Source organism: Podarcis raffonei, chromosome 17 (assembly GCF_027172205.1).
Source record: "Podarcis raffonei isolate rPodRaf1 chromosome 17, rPodRaf1.pri, whole genome shotgun sequence".
NCBI classification, from domain to species: Eukaryota; Metazoa; Chordata; class Lepidosauria; order Squamata; family Lacertidae; genus Podarcis; species Podarcis raffonei.
The window spans coordinates 7,606,382-7,626,085 of NC_070618.1; the positions used below are offsets into that span (position 1 = coordinate 7,606,382).

Genomic DNA, 19,704 nt, shown 5'->3' on the forward strand with positions numbered 1-19,704 from the left:
TCTTCCTATTACAAGGGCTAATAGAAGACTGAAGGTTACATCACACACAAAATCTATTATACATGTGACGGGAGAAGACTTGTGTTTTTAAATGTGGTTCTGCCTCGTAACTCAATAAAACTCAATAAAAAAGATTTATATAAAAAAAAGAAGAAGAAATGTTGCAGGCAGGGCCAGATTGAGGTTTGATGAGACCCTAAGCTACGGAAGGTAATGGGGCCCTTTATATGTCCTTTGTCAACAACAAATTGTCGCTGTTTTTTGTGTTGAATATATGCTATATGGTCATTTATGGACCCAATAGGTATCTCAAGCCATTTGCACATGTTGCCGTGCAACCAGTCCATGCAGAATGTAGGCACCCTATATGTAGAAATGAGCAAACCAGGGATATTTTAGGGAGTGTTGTAAACAAAAATTGCCCTTTTCCCTTATGGGGTATCCAAGAGCCCATATAGAGTCCTTACATAGGTTCCCTATTGGTAGGAGAAGATAACAGAGGCCAACCAGAGAATACTGAGAAGCAAAGCAGCTAGTAAGCTTGATCTTTATTGATCTGTTGCAACAGGGTGCTCCCCTCACTCGCAGGAAAGGAGGAACCCAGAAAAATGGAGTGCAAGGCCTTATAAAGACTTTTGAAATTGCCACCCCCAGAAACATCATACATACATCACAGAAGGGGTGTAACCTAAGACCACCCCTCAGATACATCATACCTACATCACAAAAAAGGCAGTCTAAAACAGAACTTTGAGTGTTGTTTTTCTCCTGTCCTTGTTTATCTCCTGTCTGGCAGGTTACTTGATTGGATTTCCTGGGGAGCCTGGCTAGTCTTTTGTAATGATAAATACTTAGTTCCTGGGCGAGGTCACAGGCTCACACCCTATTCATATCTTAAATGTGCCCTTAAGACAGGATTTGTGAGGAAAGAGACAATGGAGGTTTCCCACTTTGACCTTGCAGAGAAAACATTTGCTCAGTTTAGGAATCAAAATGGTTCCAGGTCGGTCTTCCTGTGCTGATCTATGTACGCGCTTGGTTGGTACGCTTATGAACATTACCATATATCTAAGACCTCAAAATTCCTATCACAGAATATATGCTATATGGTCATTTATGGAACCAATAGGTATCTCAAGCCATTTGCACATGTTGCCGTGCAACCAGTCCATGCAGAATGTAGGCACGCTATATGTAAGGTAAAGGGACCCCTGACCATTAGGTCCAGTCGTGGCCGACTCTGGGGTTGCGGCGCTCATTTTGCTTTATTGGCCAAGGGAGCCAGCGTACAGCTTCCGGGTCATGTGGCCAGCATGACTAAGCCGCTTCTGGCGAACCAGAGCAGCGCACGGAAACGCCGTTTACCTTCCCGCCGGAGCGGTACCTATTTATCTACTTGCACTTTGACGTGCTTTCGAACTGCTAGGTTGGCAGGAGCAGGGACCGAGCAACGGGAGCTCACCCCATCGCGGGGATTCGAACCGCTGACCTTCTGATTGGCAAGCCCTAGGCTCTGTGGGTTAACCCACAGCGCCACCCACATCCCACCCTATATGTAGAAATGAGCAAACCAGTGATATTTTAGGGAGCAGGTTGGCAGGTGGGGCCCATTACTTACATCACAGGAGCCTACACAACACAAAACACTGCTGCTGGATGTAGGTTTTAATTTATTTGTTTTATATCTTATATTTTGGAAATGTACATCCAGGTTTTTCCCCTTTAATTTTTTTTTGGGCCCCCCCCCCAAGAGAGTGCGGCCCTAAGCTATAGCTTGTGTAGCTTATACGTAAATCCGTCAGGGCCCGCTTTCTCCCTCAGGGGCTCCTTCCCTCCCTGAGGCGGCCTAACCGAGGCGCCGCGCCTCGTCTTGGCGCCTTCCAGCGCCGCGGCCTGGCCTGCCTGCCTGGCCCGCCTTCCCCGCCCGCCTCGCCCGCTGCGGAGGCAGGACAGGAGGCGGGATGCGGTGGCCGCGCCCGCGTTCTCCCCTGGCCGTGGCGGCCTTCCTCCTTCCTGCTAGTCGCGCTGCAGCCGCCGCCGCCATGGCCCAGCTCCGCGCCTCCTCTTCGACGGCCTTCGACTACCTGGTGCTGGGAGGCGGCTCGGGCGGCCTGGCCAGCGCTCGGCGGGCGGCGGAGCTGGGCGCTCGGGTGGCCGTGGTGGAGAGAGGGCGGCTCGGCGGCACCTGCGTGAGTCCCGGAGCGGGAGGCGGGCTGGCGGGCGCTTAGGAAACTTGGCCTGGAGGAAAAGCGGCGCCCGGGAAGGGTGGGCGGCCCTCGGGGGCTTATGGTGGAGTTGGGAGGCCTGCCTTGCAGCGGGTTGGACTAGATGACCCTGGGGCCGGGGGGTCCCTTCCCGTGAAACGCAGTGCAAAGGGAGGTTGGGCGGCCGCCTGTCGTGTATGATCCAGCTGAGATTCTTGCATTGAAGTGGGTTGGGCTAGATGATCCTTGGAGCCCCTTCCAACTCGTTTCTATGAAACGCACTGCAAAGGGAGGTTGGGTTTCCACCTGTTGTGCATGATCTAGCTGAAATGCTTGCATTGTAGGGGGTTGGGCTAGATGATCCTTGGAGCCCCTTCCAGTTTTATTATTCTGTGAAACGGACTGCAAAGGGAGCTTGGACGGCCGCCTGCCGTGTAGGATCTAGCTGAGATTCTTGCATTGAAGCGGGTTGGGCTAGATGACCCTTGGAGCCCCTTCCAATTTTATTATTCTATGAAACGCACTGCAAAGGGAGGTTGGACAGCCACCTGTTGTGTATGATCTAGCTGAGATGCTTGCATTGTAGGGGGTTGGGCTAGATGATCCTTGGAGCTCCTTCCAATTTTATTATTCTGTGAAACGCACTGCAAAGGGAGGTTGGACGGCCGCCTGCTGTGTATGATCTAGCTGAGATTCCTGTATTGAAGCGGATTGGACTAGATGACCCTTGGAGCCCCTTCCAATTTTATTCTGTGAAACACACTGCAAAGGGAGGTTGGACAGCCACCTGTTGTGTATGATCTAGCTGAGATGCTTGCATTGTAGGGGGTTGGGCTAGATGACCCTTGGAGCTCCTTCCAATTTTATTATTCTGTGAAACGCACTGCAAAGGGAGGTTGGGGGGCCGCCTGCCGTGTATAATCCAGCTGAGAGTCTTGCATTGAAGCGGGTTGGGCTAGATGACCCTTGGTTCCCCTTCCAGCTCTACAAGCCTATGATTATATGAAGCTGAACAGTGGTCCCTCTAGCTCAGTGTTGTCAACACAGACTGACAACGGGCTCTACAGGGTGTCTCCCAGCCCCTGCCTGGGGATTGAACCCTGGGACCTCCCTGTGTGCAAGTCAGGAGGGCATCTCTCAGGTGTTAATTGCCCCACGCCCCACACTTAAGGATGACCAGGAGCACAGGAAAGTTGTATTAAGAACATTAATCTGTTTTCTGTTTTTTATTTCCTTGTGCACACACACACACATGCATGCAGACACACACACACACACTGAACTTGGAAAGAGGAACAGAGGAAATGTGTGCATGCATTTGACAGAGAGAGAAGGCCACTGTGTGTCATCTTTAGGTCTAGTTCTTTAGGCAGAAATTATGACTTAGATTTTAGGATGTTCCATACGCCGCCCTCAGGTGCCAGCCCTAGTAGCTTTACATTTCAAATGGCTCAGGGGAGAGGAAACAAAAAAACCTGAAACTTTGAATTACTGAAAGAGTGTTTTCACTGTTTTCTGCATGCCAAGCATTATTTCCATGCCCCCAAATGTGGTACAATTCACAATGTTGTGTATCATCCTTGCAAAAGGATCACATGTCCATGGGCTTAGCCGGGGGGGGGGGAGCTGCCCCCGCATCAAGTAAAACAATAGAAATATTTAACTAACTGATCAATCACGTTGGTTCTGCCCACCCCTAGTCCTGTCCTACCTAACAAAAATCCTGGCTACGCTTGTGTGACATGTCAGTTATTACCGTATTTTTCGCCCCATAGGACGCACTGCCCCATAGGACGCACCTAATTTTTTTGGGGGGGGAAATTTCCCTCCCCAGGCACGGGGCAGGCGCAGGGGAAGCCCGAGCTTCCCCGGACCCCAGCCCCCAGAACAGCCTGCTATCCGCAAGCCTAGGGAGCCGCGCCGCTCTCCCCAGGCTTGCGGAGAGGTGCGCAAAGCCCGGGCGCGCTCTTCAGCGCGCACCAGGCTTCGGAATGCAGGCAGCTCCGCGCCACCCTCCGGAGCCCCGCGCAAGCCCCGCGTGAAGTTCTGTTTCTTGGTCACTTGACTGAATATAAGGAACCCATCATTGCATATCTGCTTTCAAGGAGCTTGCTACAGAATTTCAACAATGGAGGAGGCAACTGTTATATTTATAATTGCAATACCTCATATTTATTGTAGTCAAATCTTTGTTTCTTAAATGTATAGGCAACATTGTAACCAAAGCTTTGGAAGCAATTAACTCATACAAAGACATGTATGTAACATGTCATACAAGACAACAATAAAATCCAAATCTAAAATAGTTTTGTTAGTCAGCAATGCAATTCCATCTCATGCCGGAATCCAGTACTTCACATACATTATCTCAGTCACCCTTACAAGAGGGTAGGTCAAGTACCTTACAAGTAAGGTAGGTCACTTATAATCTCCATATTTATTAAATCCAGGTAAGGAAAATACTTCCTTCACACAGTCCATTGTTGAACTATGGGATTTGCTACCTCAAAATGTAAGGATGCCCACCAGCTTAAATGTTTTTAAGAGGGGATTTGACAAATTTATGGAGGATAAAGATAGCAGTGCCTACCACTCATGTTGACTGTATATTAGGGCAGTATGCCTCTGAACTACTGTAATAAATAAATAATAAAAGCTATCCATAACAAATTATCTTTTAACCTGTTTGTGCATATTTGCTAAATACTTGCTTAGTAGCGTTGGCGCTTGACGTTGTTTATTTTTCCTTTTCAGGTGAATGTTGGATGTGTTCCTAAAAAGGTAAAAACAAACCGTTTAATGTGTCACTATCAATTTGTTTTATTTTATTTTTAAATTGTGTGAAGTGAAAACTCAGCGGCAGTAACAGCTAGAAATGGTTTTAAAGTATATTCTTAGGCTCTCTGCATATGTCAGATTGCTACCCAAGGAGACTATTGTCTTCTAAATGCAGAGGAACACAAGAAAATGGCCAGATCACTCAAAAAGCACCTGCCTTTTTGCTTATGTGTGATTTTGTACGGGAGGGGCACTTGGCACAGTGTGGTCTGGCATTCTGCTTCTCCTCTAGAAGGAACTGTGATCAGAGTGCTATTCTAACTCTCTCCCTGATGTTGATGCTGCTGAAAGTGCTGGGATGCAACTCAGTTGCATTAAGGCTGCTGGGTTTCCATGGGCAGAAAGTAGGTGGACAGGAACCGCCAAGCCTCCTAGACTTGACTTTCTGAATGAATCTGTGCTGACCTTTCCTCAGTTGCTACACTGATACTCTCAGGGTGTTTCTACTTTTTCTTTGTCCCACCTTGGAGGAGGAGACATTTTTTATTTTGTTTGCCCTGTAGAAAGATAAAAGAGCAAGCATGGCTTTCTGCATTTCCATCCTAGATTGTTTGAAGTAGATTTTTTCCTATCCAACATGTATTTCCTATACAATCAAACCTCGGTTCCTGAAAGGCTCCATTTTGGCTCCGAACGCCGAAAACCTGGAAGTAAATGCTCCGATTTTCAAACGTTTTTCGGAAGCCGAACGTCTGACACGGCTTCCGCTTGAGTGCAGGAAGCTCTTGCAACCAATCGGAAGCTGCACTTTGTTTGTTAAACATTTTGGAAGCCAAATGGGCTTCCGGAACAGATTACGGTCAACAACCGAGGTTTGACTGTAGTAAACTTAGCATTCTTATTTTCCATACTGAGTCTCAGTTTGATTGCATTGAGGGTAAAGCGTACTCTTCAAAGCAGAGATTTCAGGGCACAGTTCAACTTTTGCTGATACATATACATGGACGTTCGGGTTGTGAACGTGATTCGTGCGGGATGCACGTTCGCAACCCGCAGCGGTGCGTCTGCACACGCGCAGGTTGTGGTTCGGCGCTTCTGCACATGCGCAAAGTGCGATTTAGCACTTCTGCGCGTGCGTGACTGCCGAAACCCGGAAGTAACCCGTTCCAGTACTTCCGGGTTTCAGCGGTCCGTAACCCAAAAAAACACAACCTGAAGCATCTGTAACCCAAGGTATGACTGTATTATTTATTTAGTTTTTCAAATTAAAATTTTACAATCGCAAACATACAACATAAAGACAAGATTCCAGATAATAAACTAAATGCTATCAGATGGCTGGGGGGGATGTTAGATGGCATGTAAAAGACACCATGTGTCTTTCTACTTCACTGGTTGTCCTATCAATGGTGTGGGTCCCAGAGGCTTGAGGTCTGCTAGACTTAAGCCTTGTAGATCACTCCAGGGACCCTTCCTTGGGGATTCCCCATCTATGTCAGGCGTGAACTGTTGCAGAAAAAGAAAGAAAGAAAGAAAAAGACAAGATGTCTTAATACCCTTGGCCATTGTGAGCTGGTGTGGTTTCGTATACACCGGGGGGGCGGCGGGGGGGGGAGCCATCGCTTTGCTTCTCCGCTGTCTAATTTAGGATTGCTGTTACTCCTGCTAAGTGCCTAATTTCCCAAGGCTCTTCTGGCTGATCCGGTTCTGAGGGGTTGAGAAGCCAACATTGCAATGTATGAAGCAAGCGTCCTTTATTGTTAGAAAGAAAACGTCACTGGTTTTTCTCTTGCCTTCTCCGTGAACAGGCTCAAATATTAACTTAACAAATTGCATTGGCGTGTTTTGATAGGAAGACAATCAAAATAGCCTGATGCAATGATGCTCATTTGGGGAAAATAAAATGAAAAAGAAATCTTGGGATCCTAATCGTTTAATAGAAAATTGAAGGCTGGTGTCTCCATCTCCTGCAGACAGTGGATGCTTCTAAGTAGCCGCAGGGAGGCTGGCAAATTGGATGGTGCCCTTTGCCTAGAAGCCATCCTTTGGGCAAAGCAGGTAGAGTTGTAAATGGCAGATTATGGGCTGTTGACTGAAGATAACAGGTCTCCTGTCCCACTGCCTCTGGGGGGAATCTTTCAGACTATTCTTGATAAAAAAAAGCTGGTAGTTACCAGGAGAGGAACTGCTTTAGAGAAAGACTGAGTGAATTTAAAATTGAGTTTTTGAAGTATTTCGCAGACTACAGTACATGCCTAGTGGGTTACGTTTATCATGGTGGGTTGCAAGTTGTGTGGGCCTGATATGTCTAAACTGCTGTCCCAATGTAAAATCCTTTATGCATTATACCTCCCCCCCACAACATATCAAAATGTTTATTCACATTATCCTGCATTATACAATAAATAGGGGTGTTGGGTTTTTCATTTATTTTTAAATTAAACCCTGGATGTTCTCCCTGCACCCTCCCCTCCCCAAACAGGTGATGTGGAACACTGCTGTCCACTCTGAGTTCATCCATGATCATGCAGATTATGGTTTCGACGTATCCGATGTGAAGTTTAACTGGCGGTAAGTCAGGTTAAAATTCCTTTCTGTGGAAATAAATGTGCACCATCAGACTAATGCGATGAGTGGGGTACAATCTACTAAGAGGTTCTGATATGCTTGCCCCACTGAACTGAGTGGAAGATGTGCGAAATATTTGGAGCGTCATTAATAGCAGCTGAATGTACCCCATTCGTCAGATTTCCTCCAGTCTGCTAGGAGGTATTTATATTCTTGTCCCATTGAAATGCATGGGAGATGCACAAGGTTATCAATGGAGAAAAGTTTGAAGCTATTTTAAAACTGGCTCATCTTCTGGTTTTATTATGTTGGCTTTATAAACAGTTGGCTACTGGCTTTATAAACAGTTCTGCCTACCCAATGTACCTGCGTCTTGATTTTTTTGAAGGGATGTAAATTCCTAAAGCAAATAATGAATGGGGATTTGAAAAGAGGGACAAGGTTAGGGGTTTTTTTTGAGCCATAGTTTTGCTAGTGCAAGAGCGAGATAATTTTGTCACACAAAACTTATTTTATTACAGAGTAATTAAGGAAAAGCGTGATGCTTATGTGAAACGACTGAATGATATCTATCAAAATAATTTGAACAAGGTTTGTAAATGTTCCTGTTTTGCACCTCAACCGATCGTTAAGCCTCTTTCCTCCAGCTGCTAACGATGAGTTTCACAGTATAGAATCTAGAGGGCTCTGCTGGTTATCAGCTTATTCCTTTGAGACAACCATTCTTCGCTCTTGGAAATATATTCCTTTAGTTTCAGAGCACAGCACTTTTGTAAAATCTCTCTCACCAATCCGGAAATGCTTTAGAATTTTCAGCCCCGCCTCTGAGAATGTCTTAGCCCTATCTAAATTGCTAATATATGTTGATTTTATATCAGTCTTTTTTTCTGTCATAGGTTCTCTAAGTAACCCTGGGAAGTCTAGTTTGTATGCTGAGGGTACAAAGAATTATCTATTTGAGATCCTAATTCCCCTAGAGAAGTTTGAATAGAGGTAGTAATGAATTTAAGTCTGTATTGTAAACATGCCCTTAATTCTACCTGCTCTATCAGTATAGAACAGGCTTCCTCAACCTCAGCCCTCCAGATGTTTTGAGACTACAATTCCCATCATCCCTGACCACTGGTCCTGCTAGCTAGGGATCATGGGAGTTGTAGGCCAAAAACAGCTGGAGGGCCAAGGTTGAGGAAGCCTGGTATAGAGGTTTCTCTGAATTTATGACAAAATATATAGGAGAGCTTTGGATAACCCAGACTTGTTCAATTATTTAAATTCCTGAGAGAATCAACAGATGAGAGAAATCGGCACACAAACCAGGTAGCGCTGTGACAACATAGGGAATAGCTAAAATGTCTTGTGAAATTCTTTATCTGGTCTTTGAATTCACGTATAGATTGACAGCTCATTTTCAACCTAATTTCATTAGTCCAATGTAGAAACTATTCGTGGTGATGCTTCGTTCACACCTGATGGCAAAGGCACGATTGAAGTGGATGGTAAAAAATACACAGCACCCCATATCCTGATTGCAACTGGTGGCCAGCCTTCAGTCCCCAGTGAAAGTGAGGTGCCAGGTAAGTCATTTACATGCCACATTTTCTGCAAGCATAATGGTTTCTCAAAGCACTTAAACTGTCAAAGCACAGTATCCCAATAATAACGATACATAATGAAAATTATGATATCACTACAATGTAACGCTAAACATTCAGTGGTTGAAAGTTCATTTAACATACATCAAAGTTTAAATGAACATATAGTTCAGAAATAGAAATATCCAGTAACTTCACATCCAAAAATAGCCCCAAAGCTAATGACATCATCATCATTATTGCCCTGTTCCTAGGGCTAGGTGATGTATCAATATACTGTCCGAAGCAAATTCCATATTGTGATATCGGTTTCATAATTTTTGACCTGGCAATATATTGTGACTCACGGTGTGTGTGCCTGCGCTATGCGACAATCACAATGTGGGGGAAACCGTGAAGTCTGCCAATGCCTCTACATAGCTCCATCCTTATTTCACAGATTGTGATACCGTATTTTTTGCTCTATAGGACACACTTTTCCCCCTCCAAAAATTAAGGGGAAATGTGTGTGTGTCCTATGGAGCGAGTGCAGGCTCCTTGGCTTCAGCGATGGCAACGCGAAGCCTCCAAAGTGCAGAGAGAGCGCTCCCTCCGTGCTCCGGAGGCTTCGTGTTGCTTTCGCTGAAGCCTGGAGAGCGAGAGGGGTCGGTGCGCACCGACACCTCTCGCTCTCCAGGCTTCAGGGATAGCCGCCTAAAGCCTTTGGAGCGCAGCGGGAACTCGCCCTGTGCTCCAAAGGCTTTGGGTTCCCTTTGCTGAAGCCGGGAGAGCAAGACTATCTTAGCTTCAGCAGAGAGGGAGAGCTGCGCAGCGCCCCTTCAGCCAAGCGGGAGGAGAAATGGAAGGGGCTCCGTTTCTCCTGCTGCTTTGCTGAAGGGGCGCTGAGCAGAGAGAGGGAGATTTTTTTTTCTTGTTCTCCCCCTCTAAAGCAAGGTGCGTCCTATGGTCGGGTGCGTCCTATAGAGCAAAAAAATATGGGTATATTGATATGTTATGATATTTTGCAGGTGATATATCACAAGGTTGAAAAACAGATATCACCCTGCCCTGCTGTTCACCTCTACATAGTTCCATCCTTATTTCAGACATCGTGATACATCATTATATTGCGATATTTAGCTGGTGATACATCGTGATGTTGAAAACCAGATATCACCCAGCCCTTCTTGTTACCTCCCCCCATTTTATTCTAAAAGGCAAGAATCTCATCAAGATGTTTCTTGGGAGTAGCTCCCTTACGAAGGCTCCTTAGATGGAGGGTGAGCGAAAGCAAATGGAAATAGCTCTCTCTGTCCTGTGATTAGGAAAGATCTGAAAAAGCTGATATGACAGTTAAGCTTCTTGCTTCAAAAGATTAAGCAATAACTTTCTGTACTTTGTAACATTAATCCTTGGCAAACGCTGTTGCCCTCATCGCCTGTGCTGCTCGTTGTGTTTTGCTGATCTTTGGGGAACACGTGCATTTTTCAGGAATGTTCCTCCTCTCCCCCTCTCCCTGTCAATTATTAAGGGTCATAAATGTACATGGAGTAATTTTTGAAAAGTCCGGCGATTCCTGCCCCAAGGAACTTACAATTTCAGGATTGCTGCGGACATAATTGTGGGAGTGTATTCGCCACATTTTTTAGATGTTTACCATCTTCGCCCCAGCTTAGGAGAAGCCTTGCTTGCAGTATTGAATTGTATTGTATGCAGCAGGTCTGCATTAGTGAATGAGCTGTAAGAAAAGTTGGATATTTGCAGAGCTAAGATCTATTTATACATGAGTGGACTTTGATATTCAGGGTAGTGTCTCATTGCTTTGCAGGGGCCAGCTTGGGAATTACTAGTGATGGTTTTTTTGACCTTGAAGAGCTGCCGAAGTAAGTTGCCAATCTAGGCTGTACCTGTTCTCAGTTTCCACATCGTAATGGAGATTATTTGAGAAATAGAGCATGCTGGATGTGGGTTACTGTGCGATAGGCGGGGTGAGGTGGGGCTCACGTACATCCCTCAAGTATCTATAAATATCTTAAGTGCAGGAAAAAGGCTAGTGAGTTCCCCCATAGTGCTGTATTTACTGTTGCAAGTTGCAGAATTGCTAAAGATGCCCCATTTAGCATCTGGTCTGTCCTGATGCATATCTGGTATTAGTCTAGAGCTAGATTAGAGCCTTTGTTTCTTTTGTTGCCTGAGAAAAATCTGCGGGCAAAATCCAGACAAATTAAAGCACTTGTAAACACAATTAATTTTAATGCAAGATGGCTTAAGTATGTACCCAACAGTGCATTATATGCTTTGTCTCTTCAGAAGTAAGTCCTATTGAATTAAGTGAGGCTTGCTTCCATTAGGGAAGTAGGTAGAAGTTTGCACCCAGTCTTCCATTGAAAGCAATGGGGTTTACAAGTGTATAACAGTGGCTGAATTGCACCTAAAGGAGGTTTACCTTACTGGCTGGCTTTATGTAGTACTAAAATTGGAGGTTGTAGAGTTCAGGTTCCTTCATGCAACAGCTGTTCTTTTCGATTGTCCCAATCCTACTTTCTGGGTTGCAAGAATCAGCACAAAGTCTCATGTCTGGCTTGTAAATAGATGTTTGACACATTGGTTTGGGGAGATACGTGAAACCTATAAAATTCTTGTTTAGGAGCAGTTGAATATCAGCGCAAAACATTCCTCCTCATCCCTTCTAGTGACTTCTTCGTTCACACACAGACACGGTTTGCTCTGTATTGGCACTGTTTGTGTTTTGAGAAAAGTTTAGCAGGCTTGTGGTGGTGTGGTCTGCAAATCAGTGCAGCAAAATGCTCAATTTGAGTCATTAAGTTAATTAAAATTAACCAAAGTTTCATATAATTATTTGGTCATTTATAAAACGCACACAGCACGTAGCCAAATGTTTGCTAGTGCTTCTGCACTCATTGGCCAGAACTCTGGAAGATGGGAGGAGGTTTACTTGCATCTGAACACGTGTAGTTGCCCAGATGTCTATAGGAAACCCACAGATGAAACATGAGAGCGATAGCCCTCTCTTGCTGTTATTCCCCAGCGACAGGTACCTAGTGGTAGGTCTCTGATCCTGGAAGTAGCATATAGATTTCATGACTAGTAGCTATTGATAGCATAGTCCTCCCTCCATGCATTTCTCCAATTCCCTTTTAGGACCATCTAAGTGGATGAAATAGGGACGTGGGTGGCGCTGTGGGTTAAACCACAGAGCCTAGGACTTGATCAGAAGGTCGGTGGTTCGAATCCCCGCAACGGGGTGAGCTCCTGTTGTTCGGTCCCTGCTCCTACCAACCTAGCAGTTCAAAAGCACATCAAAGTGCAAGCAGATAAATAGGTACCGCTCCGGCGGGAAGGTAAACGGCATTTCCATGTGCTGCTCTGGTTCGCTAGAAGTGGCTTAGTCATGCTGGCTACATGACCCGGAAGCTATACGCCGGCTCCCTCGGCCAATAAAGCGAGATGAGCGCCGCAACCCCAGAGTCGGCCACGACTGGACCTAATGGTCAGGGGTCCCTTTACCTTTACTTAAGGATGACTATCACTACATTTTGAGCAGCAGCTTCCATAGTTTTAACTGTCTGCTGAGTGAAGATCCTTACTGCCTCAGTATGAGGCGCTCAGGCAAAGCATAGTTCAGGGTGCAGTAGAATATATTTCCAACAGGAACTTCATAGGGTGTGTGTGATATGGCTCAAAACCCATTATTCTTTCAGGCGCAGTGTTGTCGTCGGTGCTGGATACATAGCTGTGGAGATAGCTGGCATTCTTTCAGCCCTGGGTTCAAAGACATCCTTACTGATACGTTATGGTGAGGTAAGGCACACTCACTTTTTCTTTGTCCTGACTGCTCTGCTGTATATTGGCCAATGCAATAAAAAGCAAGGCTGCGGTTCTGTTGTGCACGCTTTTAATTCCTTGCACTGATTGGCTGGGCAAGGAAGCACTGTTTTTTTGTTCAACATTTTGTTCAGCATCAACATTTCTTAAACTAGAGTTTCTGAACGGCATTCTTTTTTTTTAAAGTAATTTTTATTTTGCTTTAAACATATACAGATAAATATAAACAACCAAATTTACAAAAGAAAAATCCTGAGGGTTTGGGGTGGAGAGGCTTAGAGAATTGTGGTTTTGTGAGTTGCCCTTGCTAGGTTTACAGCCTGGTGTTAGCCACTACTATTTATTAAATGTATTTATATATTGTTTTTCACGTGGACCTCAAATCGGTTTACAGGAATTTCTTATAAAAATGCAGTGATATGGAAATCACAAGCGTTCAGAAACAGCTGTAACTGCTACACTAGCTCTCTTGAATGAGTTATGTGGATATGCTGTGTGTCTGCACAGTCTTATTTAATGTTCTTCCTGGACAGGTGCTGAGAAACTTTGATTCAATGATCAGCTCAAACTGTACTCAGGAGCTGGAGCAAGGTGGTGTAGAAGTCTGGAAACATTCTCAGGTATCATCTATGTACTGTATCACTTTCATCATCTGTGTGCCTATATTTAGGGGGAGGAATGCTTTGTTATTTTTGTTTTGACTATTTACTTGTGTTTTTCCTTTGTATTTTATCCTGTATAGCGCCCTGAGATCTTGTGATGAAGTGCGGTGTATAAAGCTAATTTAAAAATATAAAAAATGTGCACTTTTTATTGTTTTTGTGGGGCTGAATGATTCTATCGGGGCAAAGTATGCAGAGATGCTCCCATCTTGTATTGCTATGTTGTTTGTTTTAACAGATTAATACCTTTGATTAAGCACCAGTTTATTAAGCACCAGTGCTTTAATTTCTTCTATGAGTGGTATTATTCTTAATGAGAGGAAGTCGCAAACATGTAACAAAATACTCCCCCACCCTCCTTTTCCTTCAACTTATTGCCCATGCTGCTTCTCTTATTGGTGTATTTATAGCTGCTTTTAATAGGGCTAGTAGGCAGATCATAAGCAGAAAAACAGAGCTCCTATTTATTGCACCTTGGTTGGTACATTTTGGGAAAGCTGCAGCTGTCCTTAAATCAAGGCTGAGTACTGATACCAGTCAGTCACACATTCTGTATGAAGAAAGGTTGAACTCTGCAACTTGCATTAATTATATTATTTGAAGGTGGCATCTGTCTGTCTCGGGAGACAATGAAGAGCGCCTCCTGGGGTGAAATCAAATTGCTGGATAATCGCAGCGCTTGCTGTGGCCGCAGAAACCAGAAACTCGTAACTGCTGCCTCTAACATTGTTTCTACTGCATTAGCAGCACCAAAGTGACTCTCTGTGGCCAGGGGTCCTGGGCTCCCTCCCCTAAAATCAAACAAGACACAGGCAGGCCCTGTCCAATGGCCTTACATTTTAAATTTGATATAAAACTGGAAAAGGCCAAGAACAATTAGGGCAGGTTTTGCACAGAACACTTTTTTAAAAAATCTATTTTGCATACTTTTTCCCATAGTACTTCTTTTGCATAATTTATTCTGCATGTTTGAAGCACAGGAGCAATGCAAGACACTCCAACCCCATCCTCCGATCACTGGAAAACATAATTGGCCATTGCTGCGACTTCTCAAGATTCCAGCAGCCCTTGTTGTTTTTCTTCAAACGAAATTGAGAGATCCCAAGGAAGCTGGTATCTGTAATGGTGCAACATAATTGTGTTTTTCTCTACAGAATTGTGGCAGGCACATAGCCATGCCTATAACTTGACATGTCAAATCTAATAAAGAGGTTTTTAAAAAATATATTATAACAAATTCTGAAATAAATACAGTGGTACCTCTACTTATGCGCACCTCTGGTTACATATCCTTCGACATACGCACGTGGCAAACCTGGAAGTATTTTTCTGGGTTTTGCCGTGCGCACATGCGCAGAAGCGCTCTACTGCACCGCACACATGCGCAGAACAGGCACCTCCGGTTGCAAAAACCTTGGGATCCGACTAGAGCTCCGGAACGGATCCCGTCCACAACCAGAGGTACCACTGTAGAACAAATTTGGGCAGGAAATCTGGTTGATCCCTAAAATCCACCTTCCTTGCAGCTAGTCTTTATGGTCATTGTACGTACTGTTTTGCTCTTTCTCCTCAAGTCTCATGTTTCTCAACAGGTCAAGTCGGTCACAAAGTCACCTTCAGGACTGCTGTCGGTAACTGTAACATCCTCTCCTCCAAGTCAGAAACCCACCTTTAAAACTATTGAGGATGTTGATTGTCTGTTATGGGCCATTGGTCGAAAGCCAAACACAGAGGGGCTAAATCTTGACCAGCAGGTGAGCAGGAATTATTTTATTTCTTTGAGACAATGTGGGATTTTGATACATTGCATATAGAATCTGGATTATATGAGAGTTGGCATCGTGTTGTGGTTATGAGTGGAGCTGCAGTTTAGTCAGTTAAAAACTCATTTTGTTCAGTTAGAAAGCTGTTCTGATTAGCCTATTAAAAAGAATGACTAGAAATACTTATAAAAAGAGCAGACCACCATATTAAGTAACAATTCCTCCACCCACCAGCAAATACTTTATGCGAACCTACATTTTTTTCATAGGATTATTGAGATAATACATGTAAAGCTCTGAACATAGTAAATGTCATTTAAATGTTATGGGAAAAATATCCCACATAGCTCCTGTCACTAAGCATACAGCTCATGCCTGACTCCTCTGAAATGATTCCTTGTGTTTTGTGTGCTGAGGCTATGTGGGAAGAAAAAGGCCTGCCTTCCCTTATTCACATAATTTTTCTGAAAAGTTACACAGCTTAGAAATAAGAGATGAATCAGTGCTGTTTGTCTTGGATACTCTTTCCCCAGAATGTCGTGTTTGACTTAAACTATCCTTTCCATTTTTAGAATATTAAGGTAGATTCTATGGGTCATATTATTGTTGATGAGTTCCAAAATACCAGCAGAAAGGGGATCTATGCTGTTGGAGATGTATGTGGGAAAGCTCTTCTTACACCAGGTAACATTAGTATGCTATTTTGCTCAAAAGACTTCTATAATGTTATGTGGGAACCTGTGCATGCTGCACCAAAGATAGCGTGGGAGAGAACTGGGAGGAAGACGGGGAAGTAATCAAGTGGTTGCCTGGGGATCTTTTTCTGCTCATCAACTTCTCTGGGTGCTATACAGAATACTACTGCCTTTTGATCGTAGTAAATCTACTGCATCAATAAGGTCTGGGTGTGACCTCTTAGCATCTCCCTTATCACTGATTTCTGAAACACTAGCAGAAAATTAAAGAATTGTGTGGCAGTGTGACTTGTTAGAAGTCTATCAGGTTTGCCTTTAGATCTGCCACACCAAGTAAACAATACATAAGCTTTTTAGTTCCCTGTCATATGGAGAATAATTGATGCAAATTCTGGAGATGAGATGAAGTTCTAGGCCAGGGACAGGGAACCTTTGGCCCTCCAGATGTTGTTAGACTCCAGCTCCCATCAGCCCTAGCCAGCATGGACAATGGGCCTTGTAGTTCCGCAATGTATGGAGGATCAAGTGTTCCCCATTCCTGGCAAATTAAAAACTCACAAATCACTGGGTCTGGTTGTTCAGGCATATCAACACGTTCTTCAGGCATAACAAGCATGGGGAATAGGGGTAATCAAGGAGACTTTTTGTTAAAGTTCTTCAATAAAGTCTCTTGAGTAGATGTAGCAATTGTGGGATAAGGCGAGATGCCCTCTTACAGATCAGTAACTGGTTAAAAATCAGAAAGCAAAGAGTAGGAATAAATGGGCAGTGCAATGGAGAGATGTAAATACAGGCAGCTCCGTTTACGCGTGTTCAATACATGTGCGAATGTGAATACGTGCATTGCGCTGAACCCAGAACTGACCTGGAAACGTCATAAAGACATCACTAATAGGGCGGGGACGGAAAGGGGTACCTGCAGGCTTTTTCAATGGGTTTCAATTATATGCAATTTCACCGATATTCGTGGTGCCTCGTGACATAACCCCTGTGTAAATGGGGGGCTGTCTGTAGTTCCTGGGACGCAGGTGGCGCTGTGGGTTAAACCACAGAGCCTAGGACTTGCCAATCAGAAGGTTGGCGGTTCGAATCCCCGTGATGGGGTGAGCTCCCATTGCTCGGTCCTTGCTTCTGCCAACCTAGCAGTTCAAAAGCACATCAAAGTGCAAGTAGATAAATAGGTACCGCTCCAGCGGGAAGGTAAACGGCATTTCCATGCGCTGTTCTGGTTCGTCATGCTGGCCACATGACCCGGAAGCTGTACGCCGGCTCCCTCAGCCAATAAAGTGAGATGAGCGCCGCAACCCCAGTGTCATACGCGACTGGACCTAATGGTCAGGGGTCCCTTTACCTTTACTGTAGTTCCTCCATGCAGCTGCATGCACTGGATCATTTCATGTGTAAGCATGCCTGCACTGGGGCAGATACCACATTTTATCATTACTACCCTACGCTACGTAAATGGGGGGGGGCTGCCTGTACTGCATGTGTCCCTTGGAAGAGAGTGGTAATGGCCACAGTTGCATGCTACTATGCCAGGTGACATGCCTAAATTTCATCCTTAACAGTTGCGATAGCTGCTGGAAGGAAACTGGCACACAGGATTTTTGACAAGAAAGAAGATTCTAAACTTGACTACACCAACATTCCTACCGTGGTCTTCAGTCACCCACCTATTGGAACGGTGGGACTAACGGAAGGTAGGATCTTAGGCCTTGTTGTCTTGCTTGTTCCTATGGCTCAGTGGGCAAAAGAAATGGCGCGGTAACCTTAAGCGTTTGTGACACGCGATACCATTTTATCCTTTGCTCTAGGACATTTTCTGCCAGTGGTTTGGCAAGGCTATATAAAGAACAAAAGGTTGTGCCTACGTAAACACATTGCAGAGGCTAACTAGAATTTAGAGACTGGCTGCAGAATTGAATGCTTCATCCCCTCTCCCATTTCCCCTTGACTATGGTGGAGGGTCCTCCTGAACTTCAGTGCAGAAGACATTTTCTTAATTTGTTCAAAGCATAAAAAACTATATTAGTATGTAAAATTGGAACTGTTAAACTCTGAACGTAGAAGGTTAAAGTCGTGAGTTGCAAAATTGGCAGCCCAGGCCCTCTAAACCAGGAGGGGGAACCTGAGGCCCTTCAGATGTTGCATGGCCAGTGGTTAGGGGTTATGGGAGCTGTTTGATTACAGGAGGGGGCCACCAATCTTTTTTTGGGCCAGTGGGCATGCCCTGCACATGGAGGAGGGGATGGAGCCTACACCAGCCACTGCCTATTTGCTCAGAGGGATGCTCTTTGGAGATCTCATCTGTTCAAAACTGGAGGCGTGTCCATCTTGACTTCTACTGAAATGTGGCCACGCTTGAGAGGCGGCTTCAATGTAGGAGATGCCAGCCAAGTGTGAATGGCAACTGAGTAGGAAAAAGTGTTGTGCGTTGTGATAATTTATGAATAACTATCGTAGGTGCTATAGGAAGTATTGGTGGATGTCCTGACACCCCCCCCCCCTCCGCAGCCTACAACAGCTGGAGGGCTGCAGTTTCCCAATTCTTGCTTTATAACATCTGTATTTAGACACATGTCAAATACTTTCAAAAACTTTAGTATAGCAATTCAGACACGTCTAGTCTGCCTTTTGGCTTTTAAAGCAAGGCAATTATTGCTGTGCTTTGTGGTTCCTCTTCCTTAGCTATGTAGGCTATATGATTATTTTTGTCTTACTGTCTGTTTCAGCGGAAGCTAGAAGTACATATGGAAGCGAGAATGTGAAAACCTATACAACTTCTTTTATCCCAATGTATCACGCTGTAACTAAAAGGAAAACGAAGTGTGTAATGAAACTGGTGTGTGCAACTAAACAGGAGAAGGTGAGCAAAACGGGAAAGAATACAAGATTCTGTGAGCAACTAGTCTGTTTATACTTATCTAGACACCACACACGGCTCTACTTTGTGCAGAACTGGCAAATGGAGCAATATTGGAGGAGAACACTGCAAATATAAGCCTATTTTTATTGATGAAGAAAGCTGGTTTGGGGAGTCAATGAGATGTCTGATTATAGTATTAAATCACCAATGCAAAACCAAAGCCTTAATTAACATGTTTGTTTGTTTGTTTGTTTTTAAGGTGGTAGGCCTTCATATGCAAGGGTTAGGATGTGATGAAATGCTTCAAGGCTTTGCTGTGGCTGTCAAAATGGGAGCAACAAAAGCAGATTTTGACCAGACAGTGGCCATCCACCCAACATCTTCTGAAGAACTTGTTACACTTCGTTGATTTTTTTTTTAATAAGGTGCCTAGATGTAATCTTCACAGAATCATGTTCTCCCCTTTTAATTCAATACAAGATTAATTTGTCTTTTCTTACTGCAACTGAACTGTAAATGAAATCTTTGCCCATCTAGCGACAAACCCTGGAAAACGCAGCACTGGAATAATAATACTCAAAGAATAAAGTTGCCTTAAATCATCTTAACATTGTGGGATGGAATTGTCATTCAATTCTTACAGAAGCTTTTTAAGTGATCATTTTGCTGTAAACGAAGTTGTGGAGGGAGAGTAAATGTTAGGAGAAATTACAACTTGCAAAAGAACTAAGTTTATAAAAGGTACCAGCTA

At 44.3% G+C, this 19,704-nt stretch overlaps 2 protein-coding genes across 3 annotated transcripts in view; one reads left to right on the forward strand and one right to left on the reverse strand.

Annotated features, from left to right (window-relative positions):
* PURG (purine rich element binding protein G) overlaps positions 1–19,704 on the reverse strand; it is a 164,344-nt gene that overhangs the window by 66,833 nt on the left and 77,807 nt on the right. The gene's annotated exons all lie outside the window — the stretch shown is intronic.
* On the forward strand, positions 1,932–19,561 carry GSR (glutathione-disulfide reductase). Of its 2 annotated transcripts, XM_053370416.1 has the most exons (13): positions 1,932–2,189; positions 4,959–4,985; positions 7,465–7,553; positions 8,072–8,141; positions 8,977–9,124; positions 10,950–11,004; positions 12,844–12,943; positions 13,501–13,587; positions 15,222–15,383; positions 15,965–16,076; positions 17,656–17,787; positions 18,820–18,953; positions 19,213–19,561. In XM_053370416.1, the coding sequence occupies exons 1-13, from the start codon at positions 1,962–1,964 to the stop codon at positions 19,360–19,362; spliced, it is 1,494 nt and encodes a 497-aa protein (XP_053226391.1). In that variant the 5' UTR covers positions 1,932–1,961; the 3' UTR covers positions 19,363–19,561. The 2 variants fall into 2 exon arrangements, with proteins under 2 accessions (XP_053226391.1, XP_053226392.1); XM_053370417.1 differs by lacking the exon at positions 18,820–18,953 and having other exon boundaries at positions 19,213–19,349.